Raw genomic sequence first — 18,074 nt, forward strand, 5'->3', positions numbered from 1 at the left:
TATTTTTGGCAGAGCATCTCAACAGTTTATTTTCTGGCCCGCAAGACCACTGCTATGACGACAAACACTGCATAAAATATTACAAAATAAGTCTGTTTATCATAACAATATTTGCTTATGATCACGCAAAGGCCATTTCTGAAGATTACTCACTGAAAAAAACTAGCAAATTTCACAAATAATTACAAAGAAATAAACATGAAAATATTTTCTTTTTGCTTGTTTGTGTTTTTGAGAGAATTCAGTGCAAATCTGATCACATCAAATCCTACTGCTGATTGCAAAAATATTATTTAAATAAGCTTTAGATTTTGTTGTGCATGTGAAAGCACTGTATCTCTGCAATAATTCATCTGTTTATCTAAAAAAAAAAGCTGTGTGTTTACATTCTACACACATCCTAAAACAGATTTATGAGGTTTATGTTGCACTTCTTCATTTTGACAGGCCTTCGATCGCCCGGATGATGAACACCCGCCCCGTCAGTCCATCCCGGGCCGTCCCCGACTCGAGACGAGACCCACGAGACAACCGCCAACTTAATTTAGGAGTGTGATTAATTCCCCGTAATGGAAGGCACGCACACTGTGCTGCGTCTGTACAAACCCATCCATGAGCTGTGCTTCATCAGTCTGTACTTCCCTACGAGGAAGTCCCGCGGTCTTTCACGAGCTGGCCATTCCCCCCGTGAAGTCCAGCCTCTGCAGCGGGATGAAGACCCGGCCAGGACTAAACAAAGACCCCAGTATTACAAATCTGCAGATGAAGTATTCCAGTCCTGTGAGGCGACAAAAGGAGCGGTCGCGCAGCTCCAGTGGCTGGCCGCAGAACGCCATCAGCTGCTGACGGACCTCCTGTCTTTATGCAGCGACTGCGCAGACAGGCTCAGGATGGGCAACCAGGACGGGAAGCTCCAGGAGGAACATGGTGTTAGTAGCAGTAATCTTACTCTTTCTCCGTCCCCGGAGCAAAGGAGAGCAACCTCGAGAGTTCGGAAGCTGAAGAAACTGGGTTCCAAGAAGGTGGATAGTGCTGAAGAGTTCTTGCAGAGCATGATGAAGAAGAAGGTTCAGAGTGGAGCAGCGTCTGAGTTTTCCCAGCTGAACGCTCCTGGAACGCCAGTCTCCATCCACGGCCCGGACACTCCAGGATCAGGCTCCTACATCAGCGTCTCCAGCGACCCTTTTCTTCCCATGGACGAGCACTTCCATATTGCCCACGATGGCTGGGATTTCATAGAGGAACCTCGTTCTTTTGAATGCGAAATGGATTGTAATGAGCTGTCGGAGTTCGGAGAACTCTGTTTGGAGTACGAGAAACCACATGTTGACGGAGGAAACAGTTCTGGGAACCATCAAGAGAAGTTTGGAAGTGATAATATGGCTAGAAAAGACAACGTGCTTCTGAATGAGGAACCTGTATCTCGTTCCTGTTTGGATGTGGAGGGAATCTACCAGAAATCAGCTGGACATGAAGAGATCAATCGCTTTACTCAGGTGAACGAAGACCAGGTATGCAAGAAGACAGTTGACGCTAACTCTAGAAGCTCTAACCTTCGCTCCTGGACCAGAAGCCCCACATCAAGCTCTCTCTCCGGGGTTTTCAATGTGTCTTATCCTGCTTGCAACAGCCTCCAGAGCATGTCGCCTGTTCTGTCACCTCTGTCCTCTCAGCTTCCCAGTCCCCAGATGAACCACCGTATTGTGTTGCTGCCCGAGGAGGATGATGGAAACAAACGCTCCTCTAGAGACGAGCCCAAAGTCACCACGGAGGTCATTGACAAAAACGGCAACCGCAGGACAGTCACGCGCCTCGACCTGAACCTCGGCAATCATTTCAGTCTGAATGGAGCCAGCACATCGAGTGCCACGACCTCAGGTAAGCGACCGCTCTTCTGTTTCAAACTGAAGAAGAAACTGTGTGCAAAATCAAACTCTTGAGAAGGTATGCATCGAATTGATTTTTTTGGCCGATACTGACTATTGGCACTTATTTGAGCTTTTATTATTAAAATAGATTAGTGTTTTGATCATGTTTTAAATTAGAAAAGTTCAAAAACACATGTATTATGTTTTCTTTGAACATGGATTGGATCCATTTATCATTCAACAGGCCAACATTACAAGAGAGGCACAAAGTGAAGCATGACAACATGACAACCTTCAGAGGTTGTTTTTCTATCAAATATTTCTTATTAACAACATTAATTATTTTACCCTGAGAACAGTGTTGGATTATGCAACAGACGTTATACAACTCAGTGCCTTAATTAATAAACTATTGGTTTGTTATATCAGCTTTTTTCATGCTATAGCCGATATCTGATGGTTTTAAAGGGTTAGTTCACCCAAAAATGTCATTAATTACTCACCCTCATGTCGTTCCACACCCGTAAGACCTTCATTCATCTTCAGAACACAAATTAAGATATTTTTGATGAAATCCGAGAGGTATATGACTCGTCCATAGACAGCAATATAATCAACACTTTCAAGGTCCAGAAAGGTACTAAAGACATTGTTAAAACAGTCATGTGACTGCAGTGGTTCAACCTTAATGTTATGAAGAGACGAGAATACTTTTTGTGTGCAAAAACAAAACAAAAATATCGACTTCATTCAACAATCTCTTCCCTGTGTCATTCTCATACGTTGTTTACGTCCAGCGCTTCCAGGTTCTACATCAGAACGCCGACTCATTATTGGCCGGCTCCTGCGTCAGCATCACACGCATGCGTCGTGCTGATCACGTGACCAGCTTTGGCCAATACTGAGCTGGCGTTCAGACGTAAACACGGAAGCTTCACTGTGTTACTGCGTCACCTGCGTAAGGATAATGACAGGGAAGAGATTGTTGAATAAAGTGGTTATTTTTGTTTTGTTTTTGCGCACAAAAAGTATTCTCGTCTCTTCATAACATTAAGGTTGAACCACTGCAGTCACATGACTGTTTTAACGATGTCTTTAGTACCTTTCTGGACCTTGAAAGTGTTGATTATATTGCTGTCTATGTACGAGTCATAAACCTCTCGGATTTTATCAAAAATATCTTAATTTGTGTTTTGAAGATGAACGAAGGTCTTACGGGTGTGGAACGACATGAGGGTGAGGAATTAATGACAGAAATTTTAATTTTTGGGTGAACTAACCTTTTAAGCAGAACTCAATCTGAATGAGTTACTAGAAATAATACGCTATTTTAAACTCTAATGATTTAAGTTACAGAAATGTATTTAAATGTCTATGGCTGACATATTTAAAAGAAATTTGAACTTATTCCATGGTTTCTAATTTCTTTTACATAATGTTTTCTGAGAAATTACGTTTGTGTAGCGTAGGTTATGCTTTTATAGCTTTCATAACTAATTAACTAAAAGCTAATCAAATAAATACATAAACAATAATAGATGAATCTCCTGTTCTGTCATCATTGTTAGTTTTTGCTTATTCTTCTGTAACTTTATTACTTTGAGTTTGATTAACTTAAGGCAATCATTTAATTAGCTATATAGTTGTTGAATGAGTGGAATAAACTTAAAATCTTTGATTGACTAAACCAACACTAAAATATAAGTGACTTTAACTTAATGTATATGAGTTTACAGTACTCATACTTAAATGGTTTAAGGCTTTAAACGGTTTGACTTATTGTAACTTATCAGGTTTGGTTTGCGCTACAAACCAGTGTATTTATGATAATGATAATAAGATAAAATAACATGATATCAAATACCATTTTGCAATATAAAGCAGCATAACTAGAAGCGAATGACACTGAAAATGTTACAAATAGCTTATAAAAATAAGGAGGATAGTGATGCTTTCCATGGCAAACACTGGTAATCTCAGTTGTCCAGGTTTATGTTCATTCTGATTTCTTAGGCTTGTCATGTGACTCGGGACAAGAATTCTGGCCTTTCCCAGAGATCCATTATTGAATTTTCTCCGTGTTTGAGAGTCACTAAGATCAAAGCCACCGGCTCGGCTCTCGGGTTCAAACGCTCATGAAAATAATTTGCTCTGCACCTTCATCCTGTCGATCTGTAGGAGGGTGGTTTAAAACATCCGCTTCAGAAGTCCTCAACATTAATGAGAAGAAAAGGATTAAAACACTTTTGTTGCTTGAGCAGGACTCATGGTTGCACTGACGAGAAAAGAAAGAATTCCCATTAAGCGTCTGCCCTTTCTGTGATCTTTCTCTTGTGAACATCACAAGCCCAAATTCACTCGTTTGATTTGATCATCGACTGTCAGATGTGGGACAAAACACACTTCCTATGCTCCAGGCACAATAGTATACGCATAATACACATCACTGGCAGTGTTTCCTCTACAATCCCAGTAGTACTAGTGATGTATGTTTTCGTAAAGACTTGCAGTTTTACTCATTCTGCACTGAGAAGACTTCCTCTGTTCATAGTCTCTCGAGCCTGAGGCTGACACACACTCTTGCTTCAGTAAGCATGTCCGAGAGAGACATGATCATGTGATGATTGTGATGAACTCTCTTGTACGTTGTTGTTGTACACTGTATATTTCAGCATGTAGATTGTCGAACAGCAGTGGTTGAGTACAGGATTCTCCTAATATTTCATCAGTCGATAAACCATCTAAAAATACCTCCTCCGTGTAAAAAAATCAGTTCCTCAGGAAATCAAACTGCCAGATCTTTTTCATACTCATATGCTTTATAGAGGATCTGTTCAGCATCATTTACACTAGACTTTAAGTCTAAAACACATTTGAAGAGTAAAGCTTGCTCTGTGTCTGTTTAGTGTGATATATTGATGTGTTTAGAGGCAGTAAATGACATTTAAACCAGAGTAGGAAAGAGTCAAGTTGTCTTTTAGTGCTATACTGTTTGGTTTGTCAGTGATTCCTGCCTCAGACTGTGATCACATGACCTCTGCACTGCTTCCAATAATAAGAGTAATGAAATAAAGCAATCAGCCCAGAGGTCATATGAATCTGATCAGCACACGGACAGAGAGGACCTTCAGCAGCCCTGCAGTTGTTGTTTTGTGTGTGTGTGTGTGTGTGTGTGTGTGTGTGTGATGTGCTGAATGAGTCGAGAGCTGTAATTACACGTCACATCACTAAACATCAGTGTGTATTGAGAACGAGGGTGTATATATAAACTGCTGCTGCTTTAACTGGTCTTTAAATGTTCCCAGTTTTAAAACTGCATTGACTGCGTCTCAAACAGAACAGTACTGTAGTACTTTTTGGTTAGTGAGTAAAATGTGTTTTCCCACCTGAGCTGTTTGTGTAAATCACCCAGAACACCCTGTAAAGCGCTCAGGAGTTAGTCTGTGTGAGCAACTGTGAGGTCGTTCTGAATCTCGCGTGTCTGATGTGTGTGTCTGCGGTTGATGCTAGTTCATTGTGAGCTTCATGTCGTCCTTCATCACAGTCCTGAACTACGCAGACAGCAGAGCATTAGTTCACTCTGAACACAGACAAACACAGAGACCAGCTTCACTAGTGTCATAGAACTGGAACCATTATTAAAACTGTAGTTATGGTTCCTGGTGTGAACGAGTGAGGAGTTAGTTTGTGCTGTTTGTACTGAAGTCTAACTAAGGGTTTGTTCACACTTGGCAGGTTTGGTTCAATTAAAATGAACTCTGGTGCAATTGTTCTGTTAGTGCCCTTCATTTGAATACAGTAAGTGTGAACGCTGACATCCAAACCAAACAAGTGGGCTGAGACCTCTGAAAACAGGGTTCCCGCGGATCCTTAAAAAGTCTTACATTAGATTTTTTTAATTTAAGGCCATAAAAAGTCTTATTTGTACTTATGAGAGGTCTTAAATTTTAGATGACAATTTGACTAATCGTTTACCAAATTAATTAGCGTACATATTATTTTTATTTCATTTTTCTTTGTGGATTTGCTTGTTCATGTGACAATTCGTGGCATTTACAACAGCGTATAACGTAGGCTACTGTCTCCTGCGCGCGAAAGGAAGAGAAAGCAGAAGAAAATGGGTAAATGTCAGTTCAGTAAACGTTGTAAGTTCTTTATGTGTGTTGGGGTGTGTGATAGTATCGTCTATGATGATATCGTAATTATTGTTTTAACGATGTGCGAGCTGACATTGAGTTTGTCACTCACACTTTCACCGCATGATGTAGGCTATGCAGTTATATGCCCTCAAAGTTCAAGATACATGGGCATTTTTGCCCCGATGAGTTTTTGTCTTATAATTATATCATATCAATATATCACACGAGCAGGAGTGCCAATTTCCCCACATCAGAACGATTGCAAATGTGATATTTATTTAAATGAACAATAAGTTAACATTTTGTTAACAGTCAATTTTGTTTGTTTTTTCTTCATTTTGCCAATGAAAATTTCAAAATGAAGAACAGGAGAACAGTCTCCATGCAACAGACAGAAGTGTATTTTATACTGACTGACTCCGTGTTTTGAGACGGTCACTTGCTTCGTTTCTGAATGAATCAGTCGTTTGAACAAATCGGTTAAATGAATGACTCACTCATTAAGACTTGCTGCCCCCTTCTGGCAATTTAGTTTCATTTTTAAAGTACATTTTAATTAAAAAGTTAAAATTAGAAATAACTTCATATTTAAATATTGAATTAAATTTATGTAGACAGATTGTAAATGCTAATGCTACTTCTGATGCTGCTTCTGTCACCTCTACATTGCAAAGATGGATTTTGTTGATAATGATTTCATTTAATTGGTAATAACAGCCCTAAACTGTGCTATTATTCTAACAGAATTTAATTTGAATGTTAGAATTTGACCTAAAAGGTGATGCTTGCATCTAATAAATTTAGAAAAGTGACCTTATGTAGGTAAAAAAAAAGCTGGAAATTAATTTAAGGTGGCAAATATTGCTTTTGAAACAACTTTAAAAATATTGAGATAAAATTTTTTGTCAATATTGCACACCCCTAATGTATAGCCTAGTATTAATTTTTATTTCTTCAGGTCTTAAAAAGGTCTTAAAAAGCCTTAAATTTGACTTTAAAAAATGTGCAGCAACCCTGTGAAAAGGTTTGTTCTGGTGCGGTTCGACTGAAATATGAGCACAGCACGGACCAAAGACATCTGAAGGAACAGTAAACAGGACGTGGTGACCCTAAAAAGGACCGAATGCTCAAGCACACCTGCACTGTATCCCAAATCAAATACTTCTCTACTATACAGTATGCGAAAAACAGTATGCCAAAAGAGTAGTATGTCCGAATTCATAGTAAAAACAGTAGGTGAAAGTCACCGTATGATCTGCTACTTCCTCTGAGATTCTGGAGTGTGCATTCGATGGACACTTTACTATCCCATGAGGCCACAGGACAGGATTTATGAATGCCGGTGAAGCAATGCAACTGACGCCTGTAGGTCACGTGATAATGACAACATGGCGGATGTAGAACGTCCGGATTTCATTCATACTACATAGAACATATTTTTTTAATGGTCATGAAGTAAGTTGTAGCATCTACTCAGACCGTACATGATTTCAGACGCACCGCTGGTTCTTCTCGTCAGAGTCGTGAGTTCGGTACAGGCGTCTGAACCGCGTCTCCTCGCAGCAGATCTTCGTTTGAGTTCCTGACGCTGTTTTGACTCCTTTACACATTTTCTCAGCTGGTAACAATACTATCATATCTTTGCACAAACAATGAGTAAGATCTGTCATAAAATATACGTCATAAAAGCCGTTTTGGTTTTTTAAATCTTTAGGTTCGGACTTAAAAGTGACAGTGTGAACACTAAGGGACTAAATGTATCATTTTCATTTTTGGTCCAGACCAAGAGAACCAAACTACAAACAACACACCCTTAGATGACTCTCAAAATGAAATGAAAGCTGTTGTATATATTATTCTAATGTCATATTCACTCTTGTGATGCTGCAGTTTTGAAGAAATGTGACTGTCTGCACAGTTAGACATGTTAGACTCAATTCAGTTCACATTTATTTGTGTAGTGCTTTTCACAATACAGACCATATCAAAACAGCTTCACAGAAAATGCATGATTCAAAATATTACAATCAAGAGGCCAGAGGTGACTGTGTCGAGGAGAAAAATATACATTATACAGCATTTTAGACAAACCATTTTCACCCTTCAATGATAGATAATTATTAGCATGTTTGAAGGTGGCATGATGCATGTGTCTGATATATGTCTCTAATATGAGCTCATATTATCAGTGTAGCATCAGCACAGACATATTGAACCGTTCGCTGTGCATCAGCCCGAGGCTGTTAAACACAATACTGTAATATGACATCATCTGTGCCACACACACACATCTGACAGCTGCTGATCTACCCGTATCTCACTGTACGCTCGTCAATCAACACTGAACCACAAACAAACAGCCACAGTTTCAACCAATAACCCTACCAACATGATGAAACCACTCGGGAACCAATAATATTCAAGTGTGACATCCCGGTCTGGCTTATAGAGATCAGGAACAAATCGTTTGAATGAATAGATTACAACTTTTAATTTCAGTTCAGTTCTGTACACATGTCTCAAAAAACAGCATATGATTTCAGTGTGTCTCAACGGGAGGTTGTTTTCGGAGCCACTGACGCCCCCTAGAGGAGGAGAAACTCTCTGTTATTAGTCAACACCATTTACTTTATTGTAATTACCGACAATCAGAAGGTTGTTTTGTGTTTCCATGTTAATATGTGAATGATGTGTATTTGTGTTTCATCAACAGCTGAGTTTGTGAGCAGCACTAGTTGTCCAGATGGTGGCGCTGTTTGATTCACACAGATGGAATGAAGCTCCTGTGTGAAAACAGTCACAGTGTGATTTTACTCCAGTGTTGCTGAAGCTGGGGTGCATCTTAATTTCATGAGGCTGAAAGAGAAGCAGGACCTCGTCTGTAATCAATCTGACTCTGCGTTTGGAGCAGAACCAGACGTTTAGTCAGCGTTTGGAGGGCCAGCAACCGATGCATTATCATAATGAGACGCGATTAATCACGGCAGCGTTTGCCTGCTGCCTTCATTCTCATTATCAATAGTGTTTTTAATGAGAAGTTTGCCAAGGAAATGTATGTGAATTAGGATGTAGCTTCTCCAGTAGACTTTCTTTATTTTATTCCTGCTGTGAGTGACACATTAAACTCATTTCAGACAGATATAGCAGGAGAGAGACTGTGAATTATACAGCTCAACATCAAACCTGACACACAGTCTTCATATTGAGCGTTCTTACACTGACATTGTGTCATATTATGAGACAAAAATACAGCATAACCATTGGGAACATAATATTTCTGAAAGAAAAGCTGCTTTATTGCATTAGATCTAGTCTGTTTCAGCACAAATAAGACCAGTAAAGACAGAAATATATGGATCATTGTTATCATTAAAGCATTGATTTAATCTGCAGAAAACTCTCTGCTGCGGCCGGAGGACATCTGGATGCTGGACGGGGATGAATCCATTACCCAGGAGCCTTTGTGTCGTCCCAGCAGACCTGATCACCTGGACTTCTTGAGAATCACACCGCCAGAGGATGACATCATCGGAGACACTCCATATTATCCGAAGCTTGGAATAACAGTGAGTCAATCAGCGCTATGACAAAATTAACATATAATAGACGTGTATATTTATATTTGATGTTTATTTACAGTCATATAAGTGAAAATATGAACTGTTTTCAACATTGATAATAATCATAAATGTTTCCTGAGCAGCAAATCATCATATTAGAATGATTTCTGAAGGATCATGTGACACTGAAGACTGGAGTAATGATGCTGAAAATTCAGCTTTGATTACAGGAATAAATTACACTTTACTATATATTCACATAGAAAACAGCTGTTTTACATTATAATAATATTTTACTATTTTTACTGTATTTTTGATCAGATAAATGCAGCTTTGGTGAGCAGAAGAGACTTCTTTCAAAAGAATTAAAACATAATTAGTCCAAACTTTTGTCTGGTAGTGTAAAAATGATTGTTCTTGTATTATACGTATTGTTGTTAATTTAGTTTTTGCTGCTCTTCTGTGGACATTTTAGGACATTTCATCCCCACGATCATGACAAAACACACTGAATCACTTGATGTGTGTAACATATATAACTAGGGCTGGGTATTGACACAATTTTCACGATTCGATTCGATTTCTATTCACATGCTTGCGATTCGATTCGATATTGATTATTTTGGATGTAGTATATCAGTTACAGTACATGGCAAATTTTCTAAAGGGAAAAAATCTCTCAACTAATGTTGTAAACTACACATGGGAGTCAGCTGGTACTACATTACTATAATAATGAAGGTTAAAATGAACTTATTTATATACAAACACTTAAATTACACTCAATTATGTTTTTTTATAATAAATAAAGTTTAGAATTACATAATCATATTTCTACTCCAATTCGTGTTTTGTGGCTATCATAACTGATTTATTCAAACATGTATTAAATATTGAAGAACATTATTATGAATATGTAACGGTCCATAGCTATATTTATCAGAATGTTGCTTTCTAGAGTTCATTTTTCTAGCTGACTAATGAGTTTATGGTTACTAAATATGTTTTTCTGAGGTAAATGTGACGTTGCGTGACATTGTTTACAAGCTGTTTTATTGACGTCTTTCCGAGGTTGAAACACTGATTGAGCTATTACACGAGATATGATATGTATTTCGGTAAGTTGTACTGTATATTTTAACATACCTTCAGATGTTCATTCATGTTTATTTCGCGCTGTAACTGGTATTAAAGCGGAGGAGAGGATGTTCACATGCGCTCGTGCTGCCGCTTCTCTTTAACTGAGGCGCTAAAGCGATCTGTCACGCCACATTAAACAGCGCCAAAACGATACTTATTTTTTGAATCTCATAATAAGATGGACGTCATGTGAAATCTGAGACTTTGCTTCATATCCAAAGTAACAAAGCACAAAGATTATTGCGATTTATTGGATGGGAGGCGTGCTACATGTTCTGTTCATTTATCAACTGAAAACAGACTAGATTAATCAACTCTTGGGACTGAAGAATCGATATCGGTTCATAAAAAATGAGAATCGATTAAAATCGAGAAATCAATATTGTTTACCCAGCCCTATATATAACACATTACTTCCTTCAGTGTTCATAAACACTTGTTCATATGGACCTGTGGACTAAAGCTTAAACAGAGTCAAACACACACAGGCTTTGTTTCAGAAGTCTTTCAGGTCCAGAGGGCATGTCAGCAAATCCAGATTTCTCAACTCAGCGAGACTCATTTGTGTTTTCAGAGGCCACGACTGACTGATTCACAGAAGAACATGTTAATAACTGTAATGAGTCTTTCTCTCTGCACTGAACAACTGTTCCCTCCCTATGTTTGATTATCCCCACAAACACTACCAGTGAAAAGTATGAAATCTGCATCAAAAATACAGTAAAAACAGGGAAATATTATTACAGCTGTTTTCTATGTGAATATATAGTAAAGTGTAATTTATTCCTGAATTTTCAGCATCATTACTCCAGTCTTCAGTGTCACATGATCCTTCAGAAATCATTCTGATATGACGATTTGCTGCTCAAGAAACATTTATGATTATTATCAATGTTGAAAACAGTTGTGAAAACTGTGATACATTTTATTTTTCAGGATTATTTGATGAAAATAAAGCTCAAAAGAACAGCATTTATTTGCAATAGAATCTTTTGTAACATTATAAAAAAATTAAATACTACAGAAATTAAAGTAATCAAATGTAAAATAACACTGGATAGTCTTCATTGTAAAATTATTCTTCATTGTTCGTTGATTAACATTAATGACATCAGCAGGTTTATTAGGCTGCTGTCACTTTAAGAGATGATGCACGGATCCAGTATACTGTTACACAACATGCGTTTTCGTTTCTATTTTCATTTAAAAACTGACTGTGTTTACCTGAACACTCACCAGAATGGATATTTTGACATCATTTTGTATGTATTTGACTGTTTAAGCACAGTAAGCCTCTCATTTTGGTAGTTGCGACTCACAAGCTGTCTGAGAAGTGGCTTTATGTGCGCGACACTTACATAGATCAGTGGTGCGCGCGCTTTTGGTGTGAGCGTGAAACCTGCGGGAATGACTAAAATTATAAGCAATACAAGCACTATTCAGCCAGAGCGAATAAGAATTTTTACTGTGTTTTTGATCAAATAAATGCAGCCTGGGTGAGCAGAAGAGACTCTTCACAAAAACATGACGAATCGTAATTATTCCAGTCTTTTGGCCGGTTGTTTAGACTCAGCGAATCAGCAGAATGTTGACATGAGACACAGTTTAACACGTGTGAAAATACCAGCATACCGACACACCCGTGACTCCACCTGAATCTGACCACACTGATCTCAGAGCAGATTACACGGGTGTGACACGCACCACAATGAACCGCAAATGTCAGATGAAATGACTTGATGAAGGCTTCGTCTCATTCATAACCATTAGCAAGACAAGTCATTGTTCCTCTCAGATGTGAACTTTCCCATCAGGGTCACTGTTATTTATAGGGTTAACTCGAACTCTAGTTTGATTGTTCTGGATGAGGAGCTTTAGTTTGTGTCGTGTTGCTTGTTTTTACGGCTTAAGAAACAGCTCTCTGTGTTCAGGTTCGCTTACATAAGAAGAGGCCGGACTAGTTATAATCCACCCGCGCTGATGTAGGCCACTACACATGCAGAAGTTATTCAGATAATCACCTGAACAACTTTTAAAGATGTCTGCATAGTTTTTGAGTATGTTTCAGTATTAAAAATGAAGAGAGAGGAAGGTATATTTGGGTTTAGTTACAGAGCTTGGTTTTCAGCTGAACTTTAACATGTTATCAGTGTTTCATTAAGACTCTTTTCTTTGGGATGAATTTCCTTTCATCCTGAAACATGTGGCAAGCAGTCCGTGAACTTCAGCGGGATCTTTGCCAGATCACCGTGACAACCGTTTGTCAGAATCCACAGCGTTTGTGTTCCGGAGCGGAATGTCCGGAGAGACGCTAGTAAGACTTCATCTCAACAAACAAGTCGTCTTGGTTTCAGTCACAAAGACTGACCTGAGAAACACTTATGAGAAACAAGAGCTTGATTTTATCAGCTGTAGTCAGTTTTTATACACTTTTGCCTTTATTTGAGTTTTCTGAGTTTTATTTTTATTTTCAGTTTTTTGACTATATTTTTAATATTATGAGAAATTATATTAGATGATTTTATCAGCTGTTGTCAGGATTTGTTTATTTTTATTTATTTATTTATTTACACTTTTTGCCTTTATTTGATTTTTTTGCTTATATTTTTAACATTATAATGAGAAATTATATTAGATGTTGTCAGCATTTGTTAATTTGTTCATTTTTATTTATTTTATTTAATTTTTTTTTTTTTTTTTTTTTTTACAATTTTTGCCTTTATTTGAAATTTTTGCCTATATTTTTAACATTATAATGAGAAATTATATTAGATGATTTTATCAGCTGTAGTCAGATTTTTTCAATTTTATTTTTATTTATTTTATTTAATTACTTATTTTTACATTTTTTGCCTTTATTTGTTTTTTTTGTCTATAATTTTAATAGTATGAGAAATTATATTAGATGATTTTATCAGCTGTAGTCAGATTTGTTTATTTTTATTTATTTAATTTTAATTAAATTTTTTTTTTTTTTTTTTTTTTTTTACAATTTTTGCCTTTATTTGAGCTTTTTGTCTATATTTTTAATATTATAATTATAAATTACATTAGATAAATTTATCAGCTGTAGTCAGATTTGTTTATTTTTATTTATTTTATTTAATTACTTTTTTTTTTTAAATTTTTGCCTTTATTTGAGCTTTTTGCCTATATTTTTTATATTATAATGAGAAATTATATTAGATGATTTTATTAGCTGTAGTCAGATTTTTTTATTTTTTTTAATTTATTTTACATTTTTTTTGCCTTATATACACACACACACACACACACACACACACACACATTTAAATGTGTGTTCTGATTATAGTCATTTTATTAGTTAATGAAAACCTCTTGTGGTGCATTTATTAGTTGTACCCTTCACAATTTTCTCAAATGGGCTTTTGATAAAGTTTCTACCAGGTTAAAATAAGTTTTTCAACCTCATAAATGGGCATTTCTTTCTCTAACTAACTATATAACCAGTCTCACACCAGTAGAAATTGTACAGGAAGTTTGCAGATTCTCTCTGCGCACTTGATTCTGTATTCAAGATCGACAGGTCAGCGCTATAGCAACAGAGAGGCGTGGCCAATGACCTCAGCAGAGCTGATTATAGCCACTGTTGTAATAGTGTAGCACCGCCCACTTCACCTGACCCTGCAGGAGATTAGAGAGAGAGAGAGAGAGAGAGAGAAAGAGGGGAGGAGCAAGACATTGAATCTCTGCCTCACATTCAGCTCCAGTGTTGGAGTAATCAGACACTCGCAGGTGAACTTCCTGCCAGGTTCAAGCTGAACAGAGAGAGAGGGAGTGGTTAGAAGAGCAAGGTAATCAAACCTGCGTAACTCCTTCACTCTTCCTAACTTTCTCCGGGGGAAACACAAGCGTGGATGCACAGACAGAACAGGAAGTGCCATGCTGCCTCATTCTGGGACTGTTTAAAGGAGAAGCCTGGAGTTTTCCTTCTGCTGCCTGAGAAACTTCAGACTCTCTGTTTTCTTTTTCTCACTTGAGGATCGCTGTGTGTTTGGATTACTGGATTTACTGTAAATGCTGAACAAACCAACCTAAACAACGTTCCAGAAGTGCTGACACACAAGTGAAGTGTTCAGAACAGGAGCGAGAGAGAGAAACCGGGGATTTTCACAAACAAAAACCTTTTGTTTGCTCGAGTCAGTGAAACTGGAGCGCAGGCAGGTTGAAGTAAAACTAGAGATAGAGTTTATACCTCACTGAAGGCCTGTTTGCAACTATAAAGATTAATATCTATCAGCATGTGCTGTATTTGTGTCGTCTACTGCTTTAAATGCTCCAGCTCTTCAGAGCAGGATGGATTCTGATTGGCTGTCAATGTTTTCATCATTCATCAGCTGGAAAATATCGTTGTGAAAGTGATATTGCTATTCTTTTACATTTAGAATGATTTTTAAGACTAAATCATTATCGTCTTTGGTGTGAACGGGTGTTTATGCAGTTATAGCATTTCACTTCATAGGATTCGATGTAAACAGGAATATGGATCCAGTCAGTAGAAGGTCAGATCAGTCATCGGCTGTGTTGACGTCATTTCGAACACTTCCTGATGAAGATTCAAGTCCTAATGGTCACATTGATGCACTAGACCCTTTAAGCCCAAAATCTGGAGAAGAAAAGTTGGAGCAAGACTCGCTGGGATGCTTTCAGCCTTCATGGACGTCGTCGGATCCATTTCTAGTGCAGGTAACCAGAGTGGAGACGTACGTCGACGATGAGGAGGACGCAAAGAGTGTCCAGGGAAGGTCCAGCGAAGGTCAGGAACCTGAATCTCAAAACCTTCCAACTGCTGTTGACGGAGAACGTGAGGAGAAACGCGAGAGCCTAGTGGAGAGATCGCTCAAAGACGCTTCGGTTCTGAGCCGGACGGGCTTGTACGGAAAGCTCAACCGGTCACTGGATCTCTCGTCCCGCGTGTCGGACGATTCCAGGAAAGAAACGCGTTCTTCGAGCCTTCGTACGACCTCAGACGTCAGCAGCTGGAGACGATCAGTGCCTCTTAGCACAACTTCACCAGGTGAGGACGTCTCCATCGCTGATCATCAAGAAGGGAATTCGGGAACCGATCAAACAGGAGATTCAGTCTCTTCATTCTCAGGTCTTCAGACGGAGACAAAAGGCCTTTCAGAGACGGTCTCAAGTGTGCCGGACAACAAACCGCACAAAACCGGCGACAAATACCAGCTGCCCGCTCTGTTCAGCGGCCTGCGTGTGCTGAAGAAAGGAGCGGTGGGAGACGAGAGGGAGACGCTCTCAGAGATCAAACAGCGTGACGGGGACCGAGCGCTGCTAAATCTCAAACAGCGCGTCAACAAAGCCAAAGTCGAACAGCTCACCGGCACCAGCGTTGCGAAAAAGAAAAACGAACCCAGAAATTTGTCTGAAATCACCAGTTTGTTACAGAAAGCCACCCACGGTGAAACCACACGAGAGGAATCTGTGGACCCGCCTGAACTGACCGCCGGAAATACGGTCTGCAGTGGTAAAGCAGTGACTGATTCTACTTACGATGCTTTAAAGTCCAAATTATTCAGCTCTAAACCTGCTAAAAAGGATCTCGTGGAGACGGCACTGGACCTGGACGCTGTCAAGAGGAAGAAGAAGAATGATAAAGAGCTGCTGAGATCCATCTTTGAGAGACAGTCGAGCAAAGCTCCAGTCACTGACGTCAAGAGCCCGACCGAGGTCAAAGTATGTATTACTCGTGCAGATGATTTATGATCCTTCAGTTCAGATCCTTCAGTGTCTTTAGACAAAGCTTCAATAAAAAATACAAAAACAGAGCAGCATCAATTGTAAAATAAACAAAAATATTACATAAAACCCACACAACTCTTATAAAAATCTGTAGAATTCATCTTAAAGTCCTATTTATATAATAGCGATCGGAATAAATCATTCATTAATTATTCATTCTTCATGGTTTTGTTAACATGCATTCATTTCTAGCATTGCAATTTTATTATGATTAAAATATTTTTTTTATGGTTTTTATCTCATTTTTAAAGGTTCATTTTATTAACTACCATTAAAATTTCCTGATAATTTACTCATCCTCATGTCATCCAAGATGTTCAAGTCTTTCTTTCTTCAGTGGAAAAGAAATGAAGGAAAACATTCCAGGATTTTTCTCCATATAGTGGACTTCACTGGGGTTCAACAGGTTGAAGGTCCAAATGTCAGTTTCAGTGCAGCTTCAAAGAGCTCTACACGATCCCAGACGAGGAATAAGAGTCTTATCTAGAGAAACCATCGGCCATTTTCTAAAAAAAATAAAACAATTATATACTTTTTAACCACAAATGCTCGTCTTGCACTGCTCTGTGATGCTCCATGCATTACGTAATCATGTTGGAAAGGTCACACGTGACGTAGGCGGAAGTACCGCGGTAGAGCGAAAAAATCCATCTAATTTTTTCCTCCAACCTCAAAATCGTCCGACATCGTTGTTTTACCTTTTTTGTAAAGGCCGTTTGATTAATCTTTGATGTTCACTTTGTAAACACTGGATCGGTACTTCCTCCTACGTCACGCGTGACCTTTCCAACGTGATTACGTAATGTGTGGAGCATCACAGAGCAGTGCAAGACGAGCATTTGTGGTTAAAAAGTATATAATGTTTATTTTTTTTAGAAAATGACCGATGGTTTCTCTAGATAAGACTCTTATTCCTCGTCTGGGATCGTGTAGAGCTCTTTGAAGCTGCACTGAAACTGACATTTGGACCTTCAACCTGTTGAACCCCAGTGAAGTCCACTATATGGAGAAAAATCCTGGAATGTTTTCCTTCATTTCTTTTCCAATGAAGAAAGAAAGACATGAACATCTTAGATGACATGAGGGTGAGTAAATTATCAGGAAATTTGAATTCTGAAGTGAACTAATCCTTTAAAAAAATGTTCTGGCATTGTACAGTCAGTGCAGGTGATCCTGTCGCTCATACATGTGATCAGTCAGTCTGTGAAATTTGTCTCCAAATATATTTGTGTTTTGGTGGAGATTCTTTCTTACAGCTGGATTTAATCCAGGTCACCATGCTGGTCTTGGTCAACTGGCAAGTCAAGTTTTATTTATTCACTGAAACCAATTTTCACTTGCATTTGGTGTTTGGTGAGTGTTAATCTCGCATTCTTTGGTCTACTTTCGCTTTACTAGTTTTTAAAGTGCTTTATAAATTAATTTAACTTTGGTTAGTTATGAAATACTAAATATGAATACTGAAATAAATAAAATTCCAGCTAACAGGAAACGTCCTGGCAAGGTTATGAACAAACGCTCTTCCAGTAACGTCAATACAACGTTCATTCAAAGTTATCTGGTCTTTAATAATGTTATTTATACATCGT

At 38.3% G+C, this 18,074-nt stretch overlaps 1 protein-coding gene across 4 annotated transcripts in view; it reads left to right on the forward strand.

The window, feature by feature from the left end:
- The first annotated feature begins 566 nt into the window (after positions 1-566).
- The window catches only part of LOC127499060 (formin-1), a 65,270-nt gene continuing 47,762 nt past the window's right edge, over positions 567-18,074 (forward strand). For 2 of the 4 annotated variants that reach the window (XM_051869161.1, XM_051869162.1), the window contains exons 1-2: positions 567-1,878; positions 9,401-9,573. In XM_051869161.1, coding sequence (XP_051725121.1) covers positions 570-1,878; positions 9,401-9,573 — 1,482 coding nt within the window. In that variant the 5' untranslated portion in view covers positions 567-569. Of the gene's footprint in view, positions 1,879-9,400; positions 9,574-14,380; positions 16,420-18,074 lie in introns of those variants that run through there. The other 2 variants (XM_051869159.1, XM_051869160.1) reach the window with 2 other exon arrangements.

Source organism: Ctenopharyngodon idella, chromosome 17 (genome assembly GCF_019924925.1).
Source record: "Ctenopharyngodon idella isolate HZGC_01 chromosome 17, HZGC01, whole genome shotgun sequence".
In the NCBI taxonomy this organism is placed as follows: domain Eukaryota; kingdom Metazoa; phylum Chordata; class Actinopteri; order Cypriniformes; family Xenocyprididae; genus Ctenopharyngodon; species Ctenopharyngodon idella.